This window comes from Triticum urartu, chromosome 3 (genome assembly GCF_003073215.2).
Source record: "Triticum urartu cultivar G1812 chromosome 3, Tu2.1, whole genome shotgun sequence".
Classification (NCBI taxonomy): domain Eukaryota; kingdom Viridiplantae; phylum Streptophyta; class Magnoliopsida; order Poales; family Poaceae; genus Triticum; species Triticum urartu.
In genome coordinates, this window is record NC_053024.1 from 231,503,867 (window position 1) to 231,526,020 (window position 22,154).

The 22,154-nt window shown below is 50.7% G+C and overlaps 2 protein-coding genes across 2 annotated transcripts; one reads left to right on the top strand and one right to left on the bottom strand.

The window, feature by feature from the left end:
- Positions 1–11,667: 11,667 nt before the first annotated feature.
- Positions 11,668–18,090, top strand: LOC125543701. The gene is made up of 7 exons (XM_048707159.1): positions 11,668–12,271; positions 12,481–12,534; positions 12,638–12,847; positions 16,936–17,075; positions 17,173–17,270; positions 17,600–17,724; positions 17,806–18,090. Exons 1-7 carry the CDS (start codon positions 11,762–11,764, stop codon positions 17,956–17,958), a joined length of 1,290 nt encoding a protein of 429 aa, XP_048563116.1. The 5' UTR covers positions 11,668–11,761; the 3' UTR covers positions 17,959–18,090.
- Positions 18,091–18,272: 182 nt separating this feature from the next.
- LOC125543702 (early nodulin-like protein 1) lies at positions 18,273–19,442 on the bottom strand. Its single transcript, XM_048707160.1, has 2 exons — positions 18,993–19,442; positions 18,273–18,843 (listed from the first exon to the last, which is right to left on the bottom strand). The coding sequence occupies exons 1-2, from the start codon at positions 19,207–19,209 to the stop codon at positions 18,446–18,448; spliced, it is 615 nt and encodes a 204-aa protein (XP_048563117.1). The 5' UTR covers positions 19,210–19,442; the 3' UTR covers positions 18,273–18,445.
- Between the last annotated feature and the right edge of the window lie 2,712 nt (positions 19,443–22,154).

Sequence of the window (22,154 nt, forward strand, 5' to 3'; positions counted from 1 at the left end):
ACACCTTAAGATACAAATCAACCAAAACCCTAATGTCACCTAGATACTCCAATGTCACCTCAAGTATCCGTGGGTATGATTATACGATATGCATCACACAATCTCAGATTCATCTATTCAACCAACACAAAGGACCTCAAAGAGTGCCCCAAAGTTCCTACCGGAGAATCACGACGAAAATGTGTGCCAACCCCTATGCATAGGTTCATGGGCGGAACCCGCAAGTTGATCACCAAAACATACATCAAGTGAATCACGTGATATCCCATTGTCACCACAGATATCCACGGCAAGACATAAATCAAGTGTTCTCAAATATTTAAAGACTCAATCCGATAAGATTACTTCAAGGGGAAAACTCAATTCATTACAAGAGAAAAGAGGGGGAGGAGAAACATAAGATCCAACTATAATAGCAAAGCTCGCGATACATCAAGATCGTGCCAAATCAAGAACACGAGAGAGAGAGAGAGAGAGAGAGATCAAACACATAGCTACTGGTACATACCCTCAGCCCCGAGGGAGAACTACTCCCTCCTCGTCATGGAGAGCACCGGGATGATGAAGATGGCCACCGGAGAGGGATTGCCCCCTCCGGCAAGGTGCCGGAACGGGTCTAGATTGGTTTTCGGTGGCTACGGAGGCTTCTGGCGGCGGAACTCCCGATCTATTGTGCGTTCTGGAAGTTTTAGGGTATATGAAGTTATATAGGCAGAAGAAGCACGTCAGGGGAGCCACGAGGGCCCCACGAGGCAGGGGGCGCGCCCCCTACCCTCGTGAGCTCCTCCTTCCTTCCTTGACGTGGGGTCCAAGTCCATCAGGTGGCTTTCGTTCCAAAAATAACTTCTCCAGTTGATTTCGTTCCGTTTCGACTCCGTTTGATATTCCTTTTCTTCGAAACGCTGAAATAGGCATAAAACAACAAATCTGGGCTGGGCCTCCGGTTAATAGGTTAGTCCCAAAAATAATATAAAAGTGGAAAATAAAGCCCAATAATGCCCAAAACAGTAGATAATATAGCATGGAGCAATCAAAAATTATAGATACGTTGGAGACGTATCACGCGGCTCCGCCGGAGTTCCGCCGAAGTCAACCTTCGCCCGCGCCGCATCCAAACTCCGTGCCGGCGTCGTCAAGCACTCCTCAGCCGGATCCAGGGCCCTACGACGCGATCCCGACCTCGCCGGACGCGCCCGTCGCTGTTTCCGCACACGCCGCCCTTGCCGGAGTTCGGCCGCTGCCGCCGCACGCCGGCGTTGACCGCTGCCCTGCGCGTGGCCCAGATCCAGCAAGGCCCAGCGCGCCCGGCCAGCCCCGTCGTCCTCTCTTCCACCGAGCGGGCCAGATCTTGGCCGAGGGTGAGAACCCTCACCCCAGCGCCCCTCTATTTTTCCCTCCTGTTGGGCCAGCCCTCCAGTTTCGGCCCGTATCATTTTCCCAGATCTGCGAATTTAGCATTTTTCCAGAGACTGCAGTTTTTACAGAAAAGTCCCTAGTCTTCATGCATTTAATAACTTCACAACCGTGCATCTTATGCAAAAACTTTATATATGAAAAATGCTTAGATTTTCATCTAGATTCATAATATACAACTTTTATGCATGTTTGAAATGTTTAAACTTGCTGTTTGTTTTAATTTGCGTAAATGCCATGTTAAAAATGATTTATTTCATAACTAATTAACCGTAGCTCGATTTGTAATAAATTTTATATGTAAATGGGGTAGAAAAATGCATAGATTAACTTGGTGGCAGTACTTTGCATGTTTAACAACTCTAAAATTATGTTTAGGGAAGAACAGTACAAATTCCATAAATTGCATATGAGGATTTTCCGAAATTGTTGTTTGTTATTTCTGGCCTCATTTAAATTTGCCTAGTTAGGTAGTTTTATTATGCTTCACCCTCTTGCCATGTTTAACAACATTGAATTTTGTTGAGTACATAAACAGGAGAGAACTAAATAATTCAAATGTGGTGTTTTGTCAATATGCAACTCGTTGCATATTGAGTTCCACTTAACTTGTAGTTTTTCTTGTGCACTTTGCCATGACATGCCTTTTTAAACCGGACATGAATCATACTTGATTGTGCATCATGCCATGTTTATGTGATGGTTGTTTACTATGTTGCTTGCTTCTTTCCGGGTTGCTTCTTTCGTTAGCTTCGGTTTCGTTCCGGAGTTGTGAGGATTCGTTCGACTACGTTGGGTCATCTACTTGGACTCATTCTTCTTCCTTGCGGGATCTCAGGCAAGATGACCATACCCTCAAAATCACTTCTATATTTGCTTGCTAGTTGTTTGCTCTATCGCTATGTCGCGCTACCTACCACTTGTTTTATCATGCCTCCCATATTGCCATGTCAAGCCTTTAACCCACCTTCCTAGCAAACCGTTGTTTGGCTATGTTACCGCTTTTGCTCAGCCCATCTTATAGCGTTGCTAGTTGCAGGTGAAGTTGAAGTTTGTTCCATGTTGGAACATGGATATGTTGGGATATCACAATATCTCTTATTTAATTAATGCATCTATATACTTGGTAAAGGGTGGAAGGCTCGGCCTTATGCCTGGTGTTTTGTTCCACTCTTGCCGCCTTAGTTTCCGTCATACCGGTGTTATGTTCCTTGATTTTGCGTTCCTTACGTGGTTGGGTGTTATGGGAACCCCTTGACAGTTCGCTTTGAATAAAACTCCTCCAGCAAGGCCCAACCTTGGTTTTACATTTGCCTAACAACCTATATCTTTCCCTTGGGAGTAATTAACCCGAGGGTCATCTTTATTTTAAACCCCCGGGCCAGTGCTTCTCTAAGTGTTGGTCCGAACCGGGCAACCTGCGGGGCCACCTCAGGGCAACTTGAGGGCTGGTTTTACTCGTAGCTTGACCTATCTGGTGTGTCCTGAGAATGAGATACGTGCGAATCCTATCGGGATTGTCGACACATCGGGCGTCTTTGCTGGTCTTATTTTACCATTGTCGAAATGTCTTGTAACCGGGATTTCGAGACTGATCGGGTCTTCTCGGGAGAAGGAATATCCTTCGTTGACCGTGAGAGCTTGTGATGGGCTAAGTTGGGACACCCCTGCAGGGTTTGAACTTTCGAAAGCCGTGCCTGCGGTTATGTGGCAGATGGGAAATTGTTAATATCCAGTTGTAGAGAACTTGACACTTAACTTAATTAAAATGAATCAAACGTGTGTAGCCGTGATGGTCTCTTTTCGGCGGAGTCCGGGAAAAGAACACGGTCTCGTGTTATGCTTGAACGTAAGTAGTTTTCAGGATCACTTCTTGATCACGTCTAGTTTCTCGACCGTGCATTGCTTCTCTTCTCGCTCTATTTGCGTATGTTAGCCACCATATATGCTTAGTGCTTGCTGCAACTCCAACTCACTACCCTTTCCTACCCATAAGCTTAAATAGTCTTGATCTCGCAGGTGTGAGATTGCTGAGTCCTCATGACTCACGGATATTTCCAAACAGGTGCAGGTGCCAAGGATACCAGTGCAGGTGATGCTACCAAACTCAAGTGGGAGTTCGACGAGGATTCAGGCCATTACTACGTTTCTTTTCCGGATGAGCAGTAGAGGAGCCCAGTTGGGACGATCGAGGATCTAGCATTTGGGGTTGTCTTCTTTTATTCTGGTTCCGTAGTCAGACCTTGATTGTACTCTAGATGATGTATGTTTAATATGTTATTTGTGTGAAGTGCCGATTGTAAGCCAACTCTTTACAAAAAGTCACTTTGGAACCCAGGTGCATTGGAGCCCTATTTTTTGAACTGTGCCAAAATGCTTTTTTGAAGTTTTAAAAAATTCTGAAAACAAATCAACATGTTTATATGAATGTATATTACACATGTGCAAATTTTGATGCTGAAATAAGTAACCATGTGAGTTACGCAAAAATGACAAAATCATGGTTTTGGAAAGATGAACAGTGCATGCATTATTCACTATTTGGAAATCACCATTTTGTCATTTTTATATAGGTCGCCTATTTACTTATTTCATCACCAAACTTTACACATGTGTAATATACATCCATATGATCAACGTAGAATTTTTTTCAGAATTTTTTGAAACATTAAATGTGATTTTCAAAGTATTTAAAATAAGGTCCTCCAATACACCCGGGTTCCAAAAATCCACTCTCAACTCTTTATCCCTTTTTTATTAAATACATGGGATTGTGTGAAGATTACCCCACTTGCGACTAAACAACCATGCGGTTATGCCTCTAAGTCGTGCCTCGACACGTGGGAGATATAGCCGCATCGTGGGTGTTACATCACTAGCCCCGCACAACCACAACAGATGCCGCCTGCTCCTCTTTGGCAACCACCTGAGGCGTTGCGTGCCCTTCTTTGGCAGCCACCAGCGAGGTCGCCGCCCACCTTTGGCAGCCACCGCCGTACATTGACCTCACCATGGATGATGATGACGAGAACAACGGCGAACGAAGACGGCCAGCAAGGTAGTGGTGGCCCAATCTAGGGTTTCTAGTTTTTACAGTTTTTTTAATTTCAAGTTTAATTTGAATGTTCAGTCGTGATTTTCATGGACTTTTTAAGCTAATGTAATATGTATATTTTTTTGACGAAAAGGCTGAGAGCAGCTTTTCATTGATATATGGGGGGGTTAGAGGAGAATAGTTACAAGCGATGTACAGATCGAACATGCAATAATGGACAACTCCTACACCAGTACTAGCCCTGATCTAGCGCAATTCCTTAATCGGGTTCCCTGGGTCTGTTCAGCAAGGAGCTGGCATTGCCTCGTCCAGCAATTCGCCACACGTTTGCCTCCTCAATCATCCTGTCGACCACTGTGTGTGCTGATGATTGCTGGTTCCGGAAGATTCTAGCGTTGCGTTCATTCCAAGTTGACCACCAGACTAGTTGTACCAAGGCACTCCACTTCTTGCTTTGCACCGCCGGACGCATAGAGGTTGTGCGCTCAGCCCATTGTGACAGGGATTCTGTGGCTGGGCATGGGGCGAGCTCCTGAGGTAGACCGCACCGGCGGAGGACGGCATGCCAAATCTGCAGCGTGAACGGGCATGTTGCCAGCAGGTGAATGGCATCTTCCATTGGTCCGTCACAGAAAGAGCAGGTTGCATTATGTGGCCAGCCCTTCTTGGCTAGAACGTCGGCAGTGTTGCAACGCCCAAGCATTGCCAACCACGCAAACAGTTTGCACTTGCCAGGCGCGTCTGTGTTCCAGATAAAGTCAGCGAAGCCACTCCTGGTGCATCCCTCAAACTGGATCAGGTATGCCGACCGGGCCGTGTAAATCCCGTCGGAGGTCCATCTCCACCGCACTGGTCATGCGCCGTCGATAGGACAGTGCCGCTGATCCCTTTCCATAGTGCCAAGAACTCTCTGGTTGCCTGTAGCGGTAGGTGTTGCTTGAGGTGTCTCATCCATCTGCCTTCCACAAGCGCTTGGGCGACCGTTAAGTTCTTCCTAGTGCAATGCTCGAACAGCACCGGGAAAGCATGTTGGAGGCAGATACCTTTGAACCATGGCTCCTTCCAGAAGAGTATCCGCTCACCATTGCCAAGCTGGAAGTCGACCGAGGCATTGAAAAGGGCTATGACAGTGCAGTCAATTGGTAGTTGTAGCCCGTCCCAAGCCTTGATGCCATCGGTCCAGGAGCGCCAGAGACACCTCATCTGCAATGCCCTACTATGTGCCAGCACGTTGGTGATGCCGAGCCCGCCGAGCTCCTTGGGCCTACAAACAGTTCTCCAGTTGACCAAACACTTGCCCCCCGCTGTCGCCTCGGTGCCCTCCCAGAGAAAACCACGCCGCACCTTGTCTATCAGCTTCGCAAGCCAAGTTGGCATGATCAACGCGATCATCTGGAAGATCGGCATGGCCGAGAGTACCATTTTGACCAGGTCCAGTCTCGCGTCCATGGTAAGCAAGGCCAACTTCCATCCCTTCATTCTGCAAACTAGTTTGTCACATATTGGTTGGAGGTCATTCTTCTTCAGCTTTGAATCTATCAGGGGCATGCCGAGGTAGGTGCACGGAAAATGCTTGATCGGGCAGTTCAAGTCTTGGAGCAACTCCTGCAGGTCCATCCCCTCGCAGCAGATGGGCGATACGGATGACTTTGCGAGGTTCGTGTGCAGGCCCGTGGCATCGCCGAACATCCCTAAGATCTGGCTTACGGCGACAATCTTGCGCCGGCAAGGGTTGATGAACAGCACTGCGTCGTCTGCGTATAGAGATGTCCGGAAAGGCAATATTTGGTCTCCCATAGGGCCCAGAATTCCCAGGTTCGCTGCCTTGTCAATTAGTTTTGCTAGGCAGTCCATCACCAAAACAAACAACAGTGGGGAAAGAGGATCGCCCTGCCCGAGGCCCTTCATAAGGTCAATCCTGTCGGAGAGCTCGCCATTGACTAGGATTCTCGTGGATGCTGTACTGAGGAGCGCAGCCAGGCAGTTGGTGAACACTCTCCCAAAACCCCTTGCGGTTAGCAGCTCAAGAAGGAACTCCCAGGATACCGTGTCGAAAGCACGTTGGATGTCAAGTTTCAGCATTAGGGCAGGCGTTTTGGATCGCCGAAAGGCCTTGGCCAGGCCGCTGACAAAACAGAAGTTGTCTTGGATAGCCCTACCTCTGATGAATGCGTTCTGACAAGGCCCAACCAGATCATTCATCCTCCTCTGTGGCCTTGTCGCCAAGATTTTGGTAACCAGCTTGGCGAAGCTACAAACCAGACTGATCGGCCTGTAATCCTTCGTGGTGGCGGCGTCAACACTCTTTGCAAGTAGGATCATGGTAGCTTGGTTCAGGCGCCGGAGGTGGGTCGTCGTGGTGGTTTGTACTGCCCTGATGGCTGCAGTTAGGTCAGCCCTAATGATGTGCCAGCAGCGTTTGTAAAATAGCCCCGTGAATCCATCGGGTCCGGGAGCTCTATTGTCGTCCAGCTCCGCTATGTTGGCAATGATTTCCTCTTCGGTGATGGGCGCATCCATGTCACCTAGCTCAATTCGTTCATAACCGAGCCCCTGTAAGTTCAGCCTCCTTGGCCTTGGTTGCTTGGCCCTGAAGATAGGCTCGAAGAAGGAATGGAAGGCCTTCACCTTGGTTTCCTGATCGGTGACTGTAACCCCGTCCACCTGTAGCTTGGGGATGAAGTTTTTACATCTTCGCGCCGTAGCTTTGGCATGGAAGAAGTTAGCTCCTGCATCCCCTTCCTTTATCCCCCTAACCCTCGATTTCTGCCGCCAGATAGCCCTGTCCAGCGTGGCATATCCGAGTCGCTGCATCTTCATGTTGGCCCTGAACTGTCTTTCGTCTGCCGTGAGGGGCCTCTGGTCCATAGCCCTGTCGAGCTGTGCAATGATCTCACTCGTGATGGCCGCCTTGAGCTTGATGTTGTTGCAGAACTTGGCCTGCCAGCATTGGAGCGCTGTAGCCATGGCCTGGAGCCTGCCGGCAAACTGGCCGACGGGGTCACCGGCCGTAGGCCCCCCCTGCCAAGCGGCACAGACCACCTCCTCGAATCCCTCCAATTTGGTCCAATGGTTCTGGAATCTGAAGCATCGCGCCTGCCGAAAAGCTATCTCACAATTGAGCAATAAAGGGCAGTGGTCCGAGATCTCTGAGGATAGAGCTTGCAACATGCAGTCGGGCAGCAGCTCCTCGAATGCTCCATTGATGAGTATACGGTCTAGCTTCACCATTGTTGCTTGATCTTGCTCGTTACTCCATGTGTACCTACGACCATGTAGGTATAGGTCCTTCAGTTGCAACTCGTTAATAAAACTCCTAAATGTTGTGATGCATCGACAGTTGATCCGGGAGTTGTTCTTGTCAGCTGCCCGCGTGATGAGGTTGAAGTCTCCGACTAAGGCTAGGGCAACCCCAGCTGACACTGAGTTCTGCACCGTATGCCTGAGCTCTTGAAGAAACTGCACCTTCTCGTCCCAGTTCTGCGGGCCATATACACCGATGATCCCCAGTTGCTCTCCCTTGGCGTTGCATCCAGTCACAGCCACGGCGTGTGTGAGAATGGTGACGCCAGGCAGGGAGTAGTGGTTTCCTTTCCATGCAAGCAGCATCCCCCTCTGGTGCCCTCCGCGGGTAGGTATGCAAACTCCGAGAAATCATTGCCACAACACTGTGCGACCATAGCTCTATCGATGAATGATAGCTTCGTTTCTTGCAAACAAACTAGGGATACATTGTTGCGATACACCACCTCCTTAACCACAGCTCTCCTAGCTGGGTTGTTCAAACCCCTGACGTTCCAAACTAACCAGTTGTCTTCCATAAGGGAACGAGATCGACTAACATCCGACACAGCAGCCTAAGACGACGCCGGAGCCGGCGACGCTACATTCTTGCCCGCTCTGGCCAGCGCGGAGAGTGCCTCTATCTGGACAGGCGATAGGGGCTCGTCGAAGATCCTCTGGTACTCGGCAAGGCGTAGCTCCACCACCTCGCCGCGCTCCGGAATGGCGAGCCCGCGCTTGGACATGACAAGGCGACGGGCCTGTGCCATGACGTTCCCTTGAGCCGCAAGGAAGAGGTTCTTCTTGCAGTTCAAGCGGTAGCTGCGCCTCGTGGCCGTCGCCGGCGTCCTCGCCGGGCGGCGTGGACGTCCACGCGGTGCTTTTGGAGCTTGGAGGACGACCAGTTCGATGGGGGCAGCCACCAGGTCAAGGAAGAGCTTGGTGGCCTGCTCATGGGTGATGGGGAAGGCAGGCACCCCACCGACAGCCCCACCAGGGCCCACCGCCTCGGCCCCACCCTGAGTGGGACCCCCCTCTTCAGCAGCGCTGGCGTGGGCATGCAGTTGCGCAGTCAGCGGTCCATCCATCAGGGTCGGCGCGCCATGCAGAGTAGCCTCCAGGATGCCAGCGCTAGCGTGGGCATGCTTGGGATTGGTCAGCGGTCCATCCAGCACGGTCACCGTGCCATGCAGGGCAGCGGACAGGAGGTCGTCCGTGTTGGGCCTCAAGCCGCTCGCCCGACCACCCGACAGCGGCCCCACCACGGTGGACACGCAGGGGGGCACTGCGGCCTGCGGATCCGATGCCGCAAGGGTGTAGGCAACCGCAGTTATCATTGGCGGGGAAGTGGTGGCCCGCACCCCGCTGTCGGCTGCCACCCCAGGCGACAGGGACAGATGGCCCATGCCCACCAGGGGCAGGGCCCCGCCCGTGTCCTCGCGCACCAGCGGTTGGACCACCGAGGACGGCAGCATCGGGGACCCCATGCGTGGGGCGCGCGACGTGACGTCTGCATGCAACGTAGCCGGCTCGGCCACCGCCCCCTCCTCGCGCGGCTCCGCCGCTGCCGCGCCGCAGAGATGGGAGTTGTCGCCGGAGCCCTCATCGGCGTCCGCTGGCACGAAGATGGGAGAGGATAGCTCGCGGACGGCCTTGCCATAGATCTCCTCGGGCTGCAATACACCGGGCACCCGCCGGTAGTGGCCGGAGTAGGGGCGACCATTCCGGCGGTGGCCCCTCCTTTCAGCCAACGAGAGGCCGAAACCTGTTCGGGTCCTAGTGACGTCGTCGGGAACCCCGTGCTCCCACGGGTGCGGCAGGTCTTCGGGCGGCGGCGCATCGTCGTCTTCATCGCCCCCATCACGCCGGACCGCGTACTCCGGGCGGGGAGGATAGTAGGTGATGGAGTCGACGTGGACGAGCACCGGGTAGTGAAGCTTGCTGGGGAGGTGCTCGGTGCAGGCGCAGTTCTCCTCCTCCTCCTCCCCATCGAGCCCAAAGCCGGGCGGGAGGGAAACATGCGCCAGCGGGTCGGAGCAGCGGGTGCCTGGCCGGACGGTGAGCACCGTCTCCGTCGGCACCTCGTCGGGGTCGCCCACCCAGGCCCGGGCGACGAAGTAGGACATGTCGAGCTTGTCGAGGGATTCGATGGCCACCTGGTAGAAGAGGCATTTGGGAAGCAGGTCTTGGGCGGTGTTGACGCTGAACTCGTGCGGCGGGATGCCCTGGATGAAGAGCCGCACGCTGTACCGGCACTTGATGGATGTCGTGAAGGTCAGCCGGTTCCACCGACGGATCAGTAGGGGCGTGCCGTGGGCGTGCACCATATCGTGGACACACACCAGGTCGAACCACCGGCGATGAGCAAAGCGCACGAAGAACGAGCCCGGCTGCATCAGGGAGACCTGAAGGCCATTGGTGGGCACATCAGGGAACTCGGCGCGAACGGCCGCCGCGACATCCGCGGGCACCAACGCTGGCGAGCCCACGACGGTGAACACAAGGGCAGACTCGCACAGCCGCGTCTCCTCGTCCAGCGCCTCCTGGGTCTCCTCGATCAGGCACACCGTCTTGCGGCAGTGGCGGTTCCCCCTCGCCGGACCGTATGAGAAGCGTGCGGCCATCTCCATGGCCGGCGGAGGGGTGGTAGGGGGGGTTGTGGTAGGCGGCACGGTTGGTCGAGATGGGGGTGGCGATGGTGGCGGTGGGAAGACCAGCCGAGAAAGGACAGGAGCGCGATCGTGGTTAGGGTGACCTTGTGGGAAAGCTATGCGGGAGGAGACCGATAGCCGCGGGGGAGGGGGACGGCGGCGCGGCTCGTCGAGGGAGGAGAGCGGAACGCGAGGAAGGTGGCGAGAAGGGCAGTGGTGGGTGGTATGGCCGAGGACGAGGCAGTGGATGCACCGGACTTCACTACGGCAGGAGGCAACTCTGTGAGAGGAGCTGAGACACCGGAAGCACCTACCATGGAGGTCAGCCTTATAGGTGGAGCTGGAATGAATGCCGCGGCCGGCGGTGGTTGGGGATGGTGGAGTAGTAATGGCGTCGGTGCTATTGGCGGGTCGGAGCAGCGCCCCTTTCTTGCCCTTGCGGCGGACCACACGCCACTCCTGTGAAACGGCCCCCTGCGAAGCCGCAGGCCTGCCCGCCCCGGCGGGTTCATGGCCGCCCTAACCCACCACCACAATGGATTGAAGGCGCGGACGCGGTGGGGCAGACGGCGCAGGCGGCGTAGGTCTGATGGGCGAGGAGGTGCGAGGCGGGGCCGGCGATGCAGGCCTTGAATGCCCGGAGGAGACCACATCGGCGAACGATGGGGCCGGGGATCCGAGGGCGGAATCCACGTCCGAGAAGGCGACCCTCTCCAAGGAGGCGGGGCTGCGAGGGGACATGGCAGGCGGCAGCGAGACAAGGCCGGTGGAGACCTCAGCCGGGTGGCGGAGGCACGGCCGCGCCGTCGGCACAGGGGCCGGCAACGCCGAGGGGTGGGGGGAGAGCACGCTCCGCAAAGATGTGCTGTATCATTTTTATTGTAATGTCTTTTTTATTTAAATTTAAGTTCATAATGCAGACAAACATTTGAAATGCGGCGGTTGGTTGAGCGCATAATGGATAAGTGACCGCAAACGGACGGTTGTATCCGTTTTACCGATGCAAACGGACAGAAACCGAACAAAATTCATATCATTTGCGGTCGTGCGTTGGAGTTGGCTTTGTAGTAATTTTGTATTTGCGCTTTGCCTCATAAGCCTTTGGTATTATATGTTGCTGCGTTTTAGGGAGGCTGTCATATAGCGACTGTGCTAGAGCTGCTCTAAACCATTCTTTTTAAGTTCGCGTTTTTTCACATCCAAATTTGGCCATTTCTCCGTAAAATTGGATTCTGAAATTGCAAATTGTGGTGGATTACCCGGCCGAGAGAAGCAGGTGAAAGGCCGAGATATTTCTTTCCTGTAGTCGTCGCCTCACGCTGCCCCTGAGTAGCTCCCGTAGTTCGCCGCCCCGTGCGCCATGAGTTGCGCGGCGGTGTGTGCTCCCCCCTCCGGTCTCGGCCGTCACCACGGCTTCCCCTCCTCCCCCTCGACTGTATGCAGGCGACGGGGGAGAGCCTCCTACACTATCCGGGCCTGTGCCAACTCCGGCGACGCGGATGACAGCGGCGGAGGTCTCCTACCTCGGATGGTGCTGCACGACTCGCTCGAGGCCGCGGGGGTCGTCACTGATCACGCTAGGGCGGCGAGGGAGGGGTTCGCGACGCAGATTGGGAGGCTCACGAGGCTCAACGCGGAGACCAGCATCGCCATCAGCCGCGGCGCCGATCTCGCGCGGGCCGCGCTCTGTATCGCGGCCGAGGACGACTCGCTCGTCTCCCACTCTTCCGTGCCGCTGCCCGTCGACGCCTTCATTGCTCGCCTTGACGACCTTTCCACCGGGTTCCTCGCCGCGGGATTCCTCCCGCCCTCCGGCGCGCCGCCCGAGGTCTTCTTCGACCACCTCGACCGCTACCTCTACGTCCACAAGGTAATTTGACAGTCAAATTGATGCGATCATGTTACATTTTGGGATAAATCGGCATAAATGCCATGGGCACATTTTGGTATCTATTTGAGACTCTGAATATGCAATTTCAAGCCCTTCATTAAATTATATGCCGAATGGTGTGTTCCATCTATCAGTTGTACCATCAATTGATGTGCTAACATGTTACCACGTTGCAATTTTTCATTCAGGGCTTTCGAAGAACAAACGTAGCATCAGATGCTCGGGCTATGTATCTTCACTCGGTATGATTGACCCCGTCTTCTCCGCTTTGTATGTAATCTCACGTGATTGCCATGTGTGTGGTCTATCCATTCTAATGTTGTTTTTGTTGTCTACAATTGACAGACTTTGACATGCCGATCAGGATCAGCTCTAATGCTTTCGTTGATATATTCGGAGATGCTAAAGACACTACGGTTATATGGCTTACTAGACTTCGATGAGGAGATCTCCTTTCCACATGATCTTGATGGCTGCCCTAGGGGCTATGACAAACGAAGAAGCAAGTTTTGTGATGAACCAAATATTATGACAGCAAAGTCACTTTTGGTTGAGGTGAGCTTATTTTGATCTTCATTCCAGATGTTTCATTTTCAAACGTCATTAGTCTGCTAAATAGCTGTGGAAGTATCGGGCAAGAATATCTTTGAGCATTTTCTAAATACTCATTTAATGTTTTTGGGGAAGTATCCTGCAATTGAGAAATCTTAACTCGCTCTGGTTTGCTGAATGGAGATATTTTCATCAGCTTCTGCACTAGCAGCAAAATTGCTACCATATTGGTTTCAGGTTTCAGAATGAGACTTGAGTTCAATCCCTTCTTGGCAACTTTTATATGCAAATACTGTCAATGGTGTTTCGTAACTTTAGACAATTCATTCTCACGACATTCCGGACTAGCCTAAACTTATTATTGGGTTCTGTTCCATACTTATCCGTATACAAATCTTCTGTTCAGAAAATAAACTAGAGTTTGGCAGGCCTTTTCAGTTTTCACCACTTATTGCTTTCTTAGCTTCATACACATTATAAAATACAACTGTAAGTAATTTACTAGTAAGTGTGCCCGTGCGTTGCAACGGGAAACAGATCCTCGCACACCCCAAGTGGCTCATCCTTTATGCCACTTCTCTTCACCACCATCGCCAATGGTGTCATGTTGTCCACCTATTCGATGAATGTGATCAATCGCATCCTGCATTGACTTGTTGTTTCGTGAACTTGTAATCCTTTTTTTGTTGCCGACCCATCTGTACATGCAAACATACATGAGAATTTTCATTCTATTATCCTATATATATTTAATAAACATTTTACAACTATATAGTAATCAAACATAATAAATTGTATGCATTTTTAGTTTTAGCTTTTTATATTATTACTTCAAACATTTTACAACTAATCACATTAAAATATCTTGCAAAATATTTCCGCAACAACGTGCGGGGCAGCATCTAGTTACTTGAAATGAGAACATCACCGCCGTTTGACATGTGCCCCCCCCCCCAGCCCCCAAGCCACACACACACACACACACAAACACAACCATGAATGCATAAAGAGTGATATTAAAATTGAGAAAGAAAGAAAAAACATCGCATCGTCTTCAAGTTCCTCCACCTACTTGGATTGCCAATGTCACCCTGGCGGTGTCAGCGGCATTGATGACATCGAGGGCCTCTTTGAGCTTTCCGGCATGCTCCACTGCCTGGGCTTGGAGGGCCTCCCTATGCTTCTGCTCGAAGCTCCTCGATGAGCCGACATAATGAATGAATGGATTATGTCATTCAACACTTTTAGGCGCATAAACGGCGTACCATGGGTGGAGCATAGACAGGCAAAGTTCCGCGAAGTTAATGAGATGGATGCTTGAGGCGGTGCAATTCGTGCACAAGAACTTGCGATTCGGTTTGGGTTACAATTGAGGGAGACCATTTTATATGTGACTTCCGACTTTCAGAATAAGCAAAGAGTCCGTCACCGGTAAGACTTGTGTAAAAATAAAAATGTACAAACTGGACTATTGTATCATGAAGGGAAGAGTTGGTTGCAAATATATAGGACTATTCTTTACTATTACTGAAGTAACCATAAGATTAAAGATGGCATGCATTACGCAAACCCTCTGCTATATAGCTTAGGTGGGCAGTCCATCGATGAACTTGCTAGTGAATATTATGTATTAGAAACCTTTCAATCAACTTCTACTGGGAACTATGATAATGTCGATGAATGCATGAAGGAAATCATAAGTATACCAACAGTAATCTAGTAAGAAAGGAAATAATCATGACAAATACGATTAAGAAACTGTAATCACTTGTAATATTGATCACCGTCTGCAAAGAGCCAAAGACTGACAACTACAGCCAAATCCAACAAAAAGAATCAATGGAACAATACCCCTTAGGACAGAAAAATACAGGCTTTCAGTGAGTCTAGACAATATTAATTGGATAACTAAAAAACAAACATGATACCCTTGAGGGATATTTATGGACGGGAGGAGCAGGGTAACATGTTTTTGGAAAACCTACTAAAACAATGAGACTGAATTAGTGTAAAAACTTGTGAAACCAAATGACAACTTAATGTGAAGAACTGTCTGTCAATTAAAAAGAAAGGGAATGTTATACATCTCTTGTTTCAACTATGCAATAAGGCACACCCCCATGCTTGTCCTAGAAGAGGAACTTCATGTCAGCATATCATGACTAAGAATAATTGTGTGGAACACAAATACTCAAAAATATAAGTAAGAAAACATTAGTAGTTTACACTAATAAGTGGCACTCGAGGATAGCAGAGTTTTTCTGGACACTTGTAGCTGCTGCCGGCAACCTTGAGGTGGCCTGACAAAGATCCTAGTCTGCATGCTCTCTACTATTAGGAAATCCATTGGGAAAATCACCAACATATATCAAACAAAAGATGATGAGACTAAGTACATACCAGGAAGCAACGACACCTAGAGAATTAATTGGCACATGAGTACGTATGGGCAGTAATTTTTGGCACCACTGCTGCAAGCAGTGTGGTGCAGGCCATGCTAGGAAAGGAAATAACCTATCAGTTCTCTAGTTGTGTGTAGGAGGAGGCCATCCATACAAATCAGAATTAGGTACGTACTTAAGAAGCACCGCCTATATGTGCTAGGAGGTGCATTAGGAGTCTAGGACTATGATTTGGTGCCGCATCTGCCTAGTGCTATGGCCGTCCTAGGTGTGCAAAACGAAATCTTGGAGGAACTCCGACACCATGTTAGCTGATCGCCTTCCCTCTCTGTATTCCTCAAGTACGCACTTGACGACGGCCACTCGTAGATGCGGGCTCGCGCCACACCGGACGTGCCGCACAATCTCTGCGATCGATCATGATCTCGTTGTCTTCTCCTCCACCCTCTCTTTCCCAATCTCCTTCTGCTCGTTGTCTCCCCCGATCATAACCTCCAGCAGCCAACCGTCCACGACAGCGGCCTGCAAGGCTGCAACACATGCACCGACGACACTGGTCGCAACAATGGTGGCGAGGAGAATGATGCCAGCGCGGAGGTGCCCACCACGGTTAGAGCAGCCCCAACGACGACGACGCGGGGTGGCGAGAAGAATGATGCAGGCGCCCATCACGGTTAGCGACGCGGGGCCGCACCCTACGTGGAGGTAGCCCTACTCTCGTGAGATTGTTCCTGTCGCTGATGTTGCCGTTGCCACCGTAGCTGTGCAGCTTGTTCACGTTGCCGCAGTTGCTTCAACTTCGATCAGCACGGCAGACGGCACCGATGTTGCTCCCGTCTTTGGCAACGATGTCGCTAGGTTTAGGGTTTCTTGCATCAAACCTGGAGATGGATTGAGTCGACATCGTTGGCTCTGTTTTTATTAGCGAGAGTTGTAAGTCAGCGTGGCTAATCGAGATCGAGGATTCCGTAGCTTACACACATGACCTACACGTGAAAAAAAAGTTGGAAACCAACCAAGAAAACCAGAACAGGGGAGGAGTCCCAGCAGTGATGGTATCGTGGCCCAGGCGGAGGCCCTAAACAGAAGCGAACCGATACCAGCCCAACATCACTACGTTCGGAAACAATTGTCACCCGCGAACGAAACGGTTTTAGTACCACCTCGCGTATATGTTTAAATTCAAATTGAAAGCGTAAAATCACAGGAAGAAAGCGTATTGTGATGGTGAACCCGACAAAGTCAATCCGTGCTTTATTATTAGGGAGAGATTTTCCTTAGGGTCTTTTTGTTTCACCCGCTCATGTTTGAGACCCGACAGTTCAGTTACACTTGCAAAGTTATTGCGTATCCCCCAAACCAGGTAACATTACATGGTTTTTACCTGATGATTCTGGATGTTACACCTGATTCGTATACTCAGAACCAGAAATTTAGGTGTCAACTCTTAATTGGGTATTTTTCTGAATAATATCTTAACTGGACTTTGATCTGGAACTGTATCCCAACCCTGAATAGCTTGCTCTGGGAGTTAGATGGTTGCTTATCTCTAAAGATAGTTTGCTTCTCCTAATGTTAGCTATCATGCTTTGGTTTTCTTCTTTTAATGGTGATTTTGTAAGGCTCCAAAAGTTGACATCTGTTGAATGCAATGACATTTGGGCTTACTTTGATTAATCCGTTTTCCAGATTTTACAAACTCTGAAGGGTATGTTTTGGCCGTTCCAGTCTAATCAGTCAAGTAGCTTATTTTTGAATGCTGTTGCTGCAAACCACCATGGCCCTGGTAATGTAGGCGGCAGTCAAGCAAGGTCATGTGGCAATATAAGGTTCGTTTTGTGTATAACCTGGTCAGCAGATAATTGCTATTGTCATCATACATGATACGAATTATGACACTAGAGTGACGTGATTTTATTTTTACAGTGCCATAGAGATGGCTGCTGCTAAATCTGCTCAACATAGGTTGATGCGTGGAGTATGGACTAATGTGCGCTTTGGTGATATGCGTCGTGCTTTGGCAGGTACAACACCTTTCCGTTTAGTATCTTATTAATCTGGAGGTGTATACAAGGACGGCGTGGTGGAACTCATGGATCTTCCGTTAAAATGATTAGAACAAGTCACCTCATTGATAATTCACAGTAGTGCCTTTGATTCTTCTGTTTCTTATTCATGATATATCCAAATTGTCCACACCTGTACATTCCATGTTCCCCATCATCAAGAATTTTGGAAACAGATAGGCCATTGCCTTTCTTTTCTGTATTTACCCTAAGTCCCGTTTTCTCCAAATCTGCATTTTCTAGCGGTCACTGATCAGGTTCATTCATACCATGCATCTTGATGGCAGCTTGCGAGAGACTGATCCTGCTGAATCACAATCCCTGTGAGCTTAGGGACTATGCTGCCCTTCTGTACCACTGTGGCTACTACAAAGATTGCCTGCAGTACTTAACATCGTACCAAATTGCCATGGTATTTATCTTCAAATCTGGCATTCAGCCATTGTAAATACTACACCGCCTCTAAATGCCACTCTACATCTATTCCTTACAGGTTGGACAGCCCCGGACCAATCCACTGGAGATGTTGGAGGACGACGCAGTGAACACTCTCACGGCACGAGTAAACCTAATTTTAGCAGAGGATGGCTGGGACAGCCACAGACCTGCTGCAAGTTACTGGACCAAAAATTCTGAGCCATGGTAGACACTCTTGACCGATCAGTGTATATATTTCACTAACTGAGACATGGATGTGCAACAACTTGTACATATAATTGTACCCTGGACGTTTTCAAGCATTTATGAAATGGGACTAAATCCTGGTGCCGTTCTCACATGTTTGATATGGCACTTTACATTAACTCGTATCAATTTGTAGTCTTTTCAGTTATGTTCACCGAAGAACTTGTACGAGATATGTACCATTGATGTAAACTCAAAAAGTTTACCACGGATCACAGTATCACACTTGCAGAAGATTCAAGGAATACTACTAGTATAGATGTAATCCAAACACAGTCATAGGGATCGAAGAAAGCCAAACAATATTGTCATTACACAGGATAACCAAACTAATTATGATAATAGTACCATATCACGAATCACTAGTACCACCGGATGAACTCTAATAGAGAAGGAATTGATTAAACCTCAATAATAAAACCTGACTATCTAGTAGAAGAGCAAACTGATCACTGAAGCAGCAAGACGAGACCGACACAAAGAGCGGCCATCGCTGCAGCGAGAGCGACGCCGCCGGCAGCAACCGCAGCGGCAGCAGACGACGTGCCCGGTGAAGACCCACCGTGTCCGCCGCCAGACCCAGAGCCGTCTCCGCCTTGGCCTGGCGCATAGGCTGCCGGACCAGGCGCGGGCGCAGGCTCGGCCGGGTGCACCATGACGCGCACGATGAGCCTCTGGCCCTCCTCGCAATGCCCCGGCTCACCGCTGATGAAGCAGAAGAAGCCCGGCCTATCGAGACGCACCGTGGTGCTGCCGTCGGCAAACCTGGAAAGGGGGTCCGTGGCGTTGCAGGCGTCAAACTCCTCGCGGGAGACGAGGAGCACCGAGTCGTTCTCGTACTTGAAGTCTGGAATCAAAACAGGATCAGGTTGCAGGACACACACACGACCTTGTGAGTAATCACACACAACACAAGTACGCTCGCCGTTGGTGACATGGTAAGGGTAATTGTGTGGCAGGAAATGGAAGAAACGATGAGATCGGTGGATGACTCACAGAGCTCGTCGGCGACGTGGAAGCGGTTGTTCATGGCCCACCAGCCATAGCTGGTGTTGGCGTCCGGGACGCGCCACCCGCGCGGGCCACCGACGTGGAACACGTGCCCCTGCGCCGGCGTCGTGAGCGCGGGGATGGCGACGAATGCAAGGACGAAGGCCAGCGCGGGGAGGAGGAGCGCAGGCTTGGAGGAGGAACCGATCATCAGCGCCGCCATGGCCCGCTCGACGACCTCGGATTCGGCGGCCCGGCGGCGGTGCAGCAGGACGCGGAGGAAGGCACGCCCGCGGCCGTAGGCTGCTCTCTCTCTCGTTGCTCCGGCCTGGAATGCAATGGCGTGCGCGGCTGTGTATGTGAAGCGCAGGCGCGTGCTCCAGGCGTGTGGTTTTATAGGGGAAGGCCAAGGGAGGCCGGGTAACTCCCCTTTGATGATGGAGGCTTGACCGCGCTTTGGATTCCGCTCGCTGCTTCGTGGGGGAGGTGGGCGGGCGTGCCACGGACGTGCTTAATGAAGGAGGGGGACGTGGGATGTGAAGGTGAAGAGGCGGTTTAGTTTCCGCTGATTACCTTGGATAGAGCCGCGCGCGCTCTTGATTTGAATTGAAGACGGGGAGGATGTTCAAACGGTTCGGTTGGCTATCGTTTGAATCTTTTCTCCTCGGGCCGGGGAACGTGTCTACGTTTTTCCGTATGTATATTGTGTCTCCCGTAGACGCGTAGCCGGCGTAGGACTCCTACGCCACGAGTGGGTGGTATACCTGGCCATATCAGGCTCCGGGCCGGGCCTAACAAAGCCCATAGCAGAAAACCCAGGCGTCAACCCAGCCCAGCAGTCGGGCCTAGATATTAGGCCCAGGCCCGGCCCAACAATGAAATAGCCCATTGGGCCCCTTCCCTAAATCGCAAATACAAGCCCAAGGCCGGCCCGGGCCAGGCTGGGTCGGGTCGGGCTTTTTCAGGCCGGCCGGGCTGGGTATCCCATGGCCAGATATAGTGGTTGGCCTACGGCAGGTCATACTGCAGGTGGATGGAAGTCAATAATTTTTCCTTCGAAAAATAAGGAGACCCCACGTGAGGCAACTAGGGTTTTGAGGCCAGACTTTGTGGTGGCACCTGTCGATCTTATCGATGGGGCAACAGAGAGACTGACTGGTGGATGGCGACATCCTCTGGTCGAGGCACGGAGCACGGGCCTTTGTCGCCTAGGGCGGCTAGGGCAAAATTAGCGAAGGCTTTAGGAAAACCGAAGATATCTGAGGAGGAGGCCACGCCGCTGGTTCTGAATGATCCCGAAGAGGAAGAACATGAGAAGTGGATGCTAGCTGAAAAAGTACTTCATCGCCATACCTTCCACATCGAAACAATCTCGGGTGCCCTTCGTCTTGCATGGAGTAATTGGGCGATAACACGTTCGTTATTGAATTCACTTGTCAAAGAGACTGAGATCGCGTGTGGGAGGAGCCCCCATGGTATGCGAGTAAAAATGTCGTGATTCTCTTTGATTTTGATGATTGCATGAGGCCTTTGGAGTTAAGATTTGACAAGCTAGGGTGATCCCTTGGAGGAAGTCGAAAGTTTGCATGCACATGAATTGGTGCAAGACGTGGTGGTGGCTAGCGAGGCCAATCGGGTGTTGGTCCGAACGCGAGCCACAAACTTGAAAGCCAGAGAAATGAGCAGATTGACGGAAGCGAGCCAGGTTAGAGAGGAGGCCGGCTACATTCATGCGTCCGATCGTGCATGCCAAGGTGTGTCGCGTGGCCGTTTTCAAGGGAGAGGTGGCCGGAAATCTGATGAAAATGGGGTCGGGACCTAGATTCCCTGATCAAAGAAAGGAATTATATGGAACATTAGAGGGGTTGGGTAGCTCGATCATAGAAATCAGTTGCGGGAATTTATTCATGAGGAAAAACTTGACTTCATGGCATTACAAGAAACGATCAGAGGATCGTTTTCTAACAAGGAACTTGAAGCGTTGGGAGGGAATGCGGAATTTAAATGGGCGTTGGTGCCGGCCCATGTACACCCAGGGGGGATATTACTAGGTGTCAACAATCTTTTTTTTTGAACCGGGCATAACCTCTTTCCATTACTTTGACATAACGGAAATACAGAGTTCCGAAACTGAAGCTACCAAGGAAACTGTAAAGGGAAAATCGAGTTCAGAGCATCCTTGAGAAACGCACTATAAGCACCCGTCATCGAGCAGCTTATCATGGGGCAAAAACCCAAGGACACCCAAAAACGCAAACTAGACCTAAACCAGGAGTGTTCAATAATTTTTAGGATGCCAAAAGGCTCACGCAGGAGCGACACCACAAGCTCACATAGGAGCAGGCGACAGAGAGTAACTAAAATAAGCATGACGAAGGACCCCAAGACTATTAGCTCCACATCCTCATGACCCAGATTTTGCTGACCACGTCCTGTCAGATCAGTCATGTGCCTTCTCGCCTGAGGCCGCGCAGATCCTCATCATGTTTGATGCGTTGGCCCTGAGCATCTTGGCCCCCCGCTCCATCGCCTCCCGATCTTCTCCAGTCATCATACCTGCCCAATAAGACATGAAACCACATGCAGAGTAAATTGCTGCGAAAGGAGTCTGTAACTTTTTTCCCTCGAAGGTAGCCTGATTGCGACTGTTTCAAATTGCCCAACAGATGGCCGCAAGCCCAAATGTATAAAAAAATTCTCCGTCTTGGAGGAAGGCATAACACCAAGAGAAGTATTGCCATATATTGTTCGGGCACTTGTCCGTGCCAAAAACGCACCCCGCCGTCCTCTAGATTACCCTGGCCACAGGACAAGTGAAAAACAAATGCGTCGACGTCTCTCTCTCCCTGCAGAAACAACATCTGGGGTTGCCTGCCAACGTCTTTTGCTCATGACGTCCCTAGTCAGGATAGCATCCTCGAAGACTTGCCACGTGAAAATTTGGATCTTTAAGGGGATTTTTGTTTGCCAAATCCACCTATAGTTACACCCTAATAAGTTTTTTTCCAGGTGATCGTAGACCGACCTGGTCGTATTTTTTTTCTTTTTACCCAGAGTCCAAATAACTTGATCAGGTTCCTCGGACAGCACCCAGGAGTCAACTATATCTTTAAGCTCGTTCCACTGATCTAACAGCGGCGTGTGTAGTTGCCTTCGGAAGAAATCATC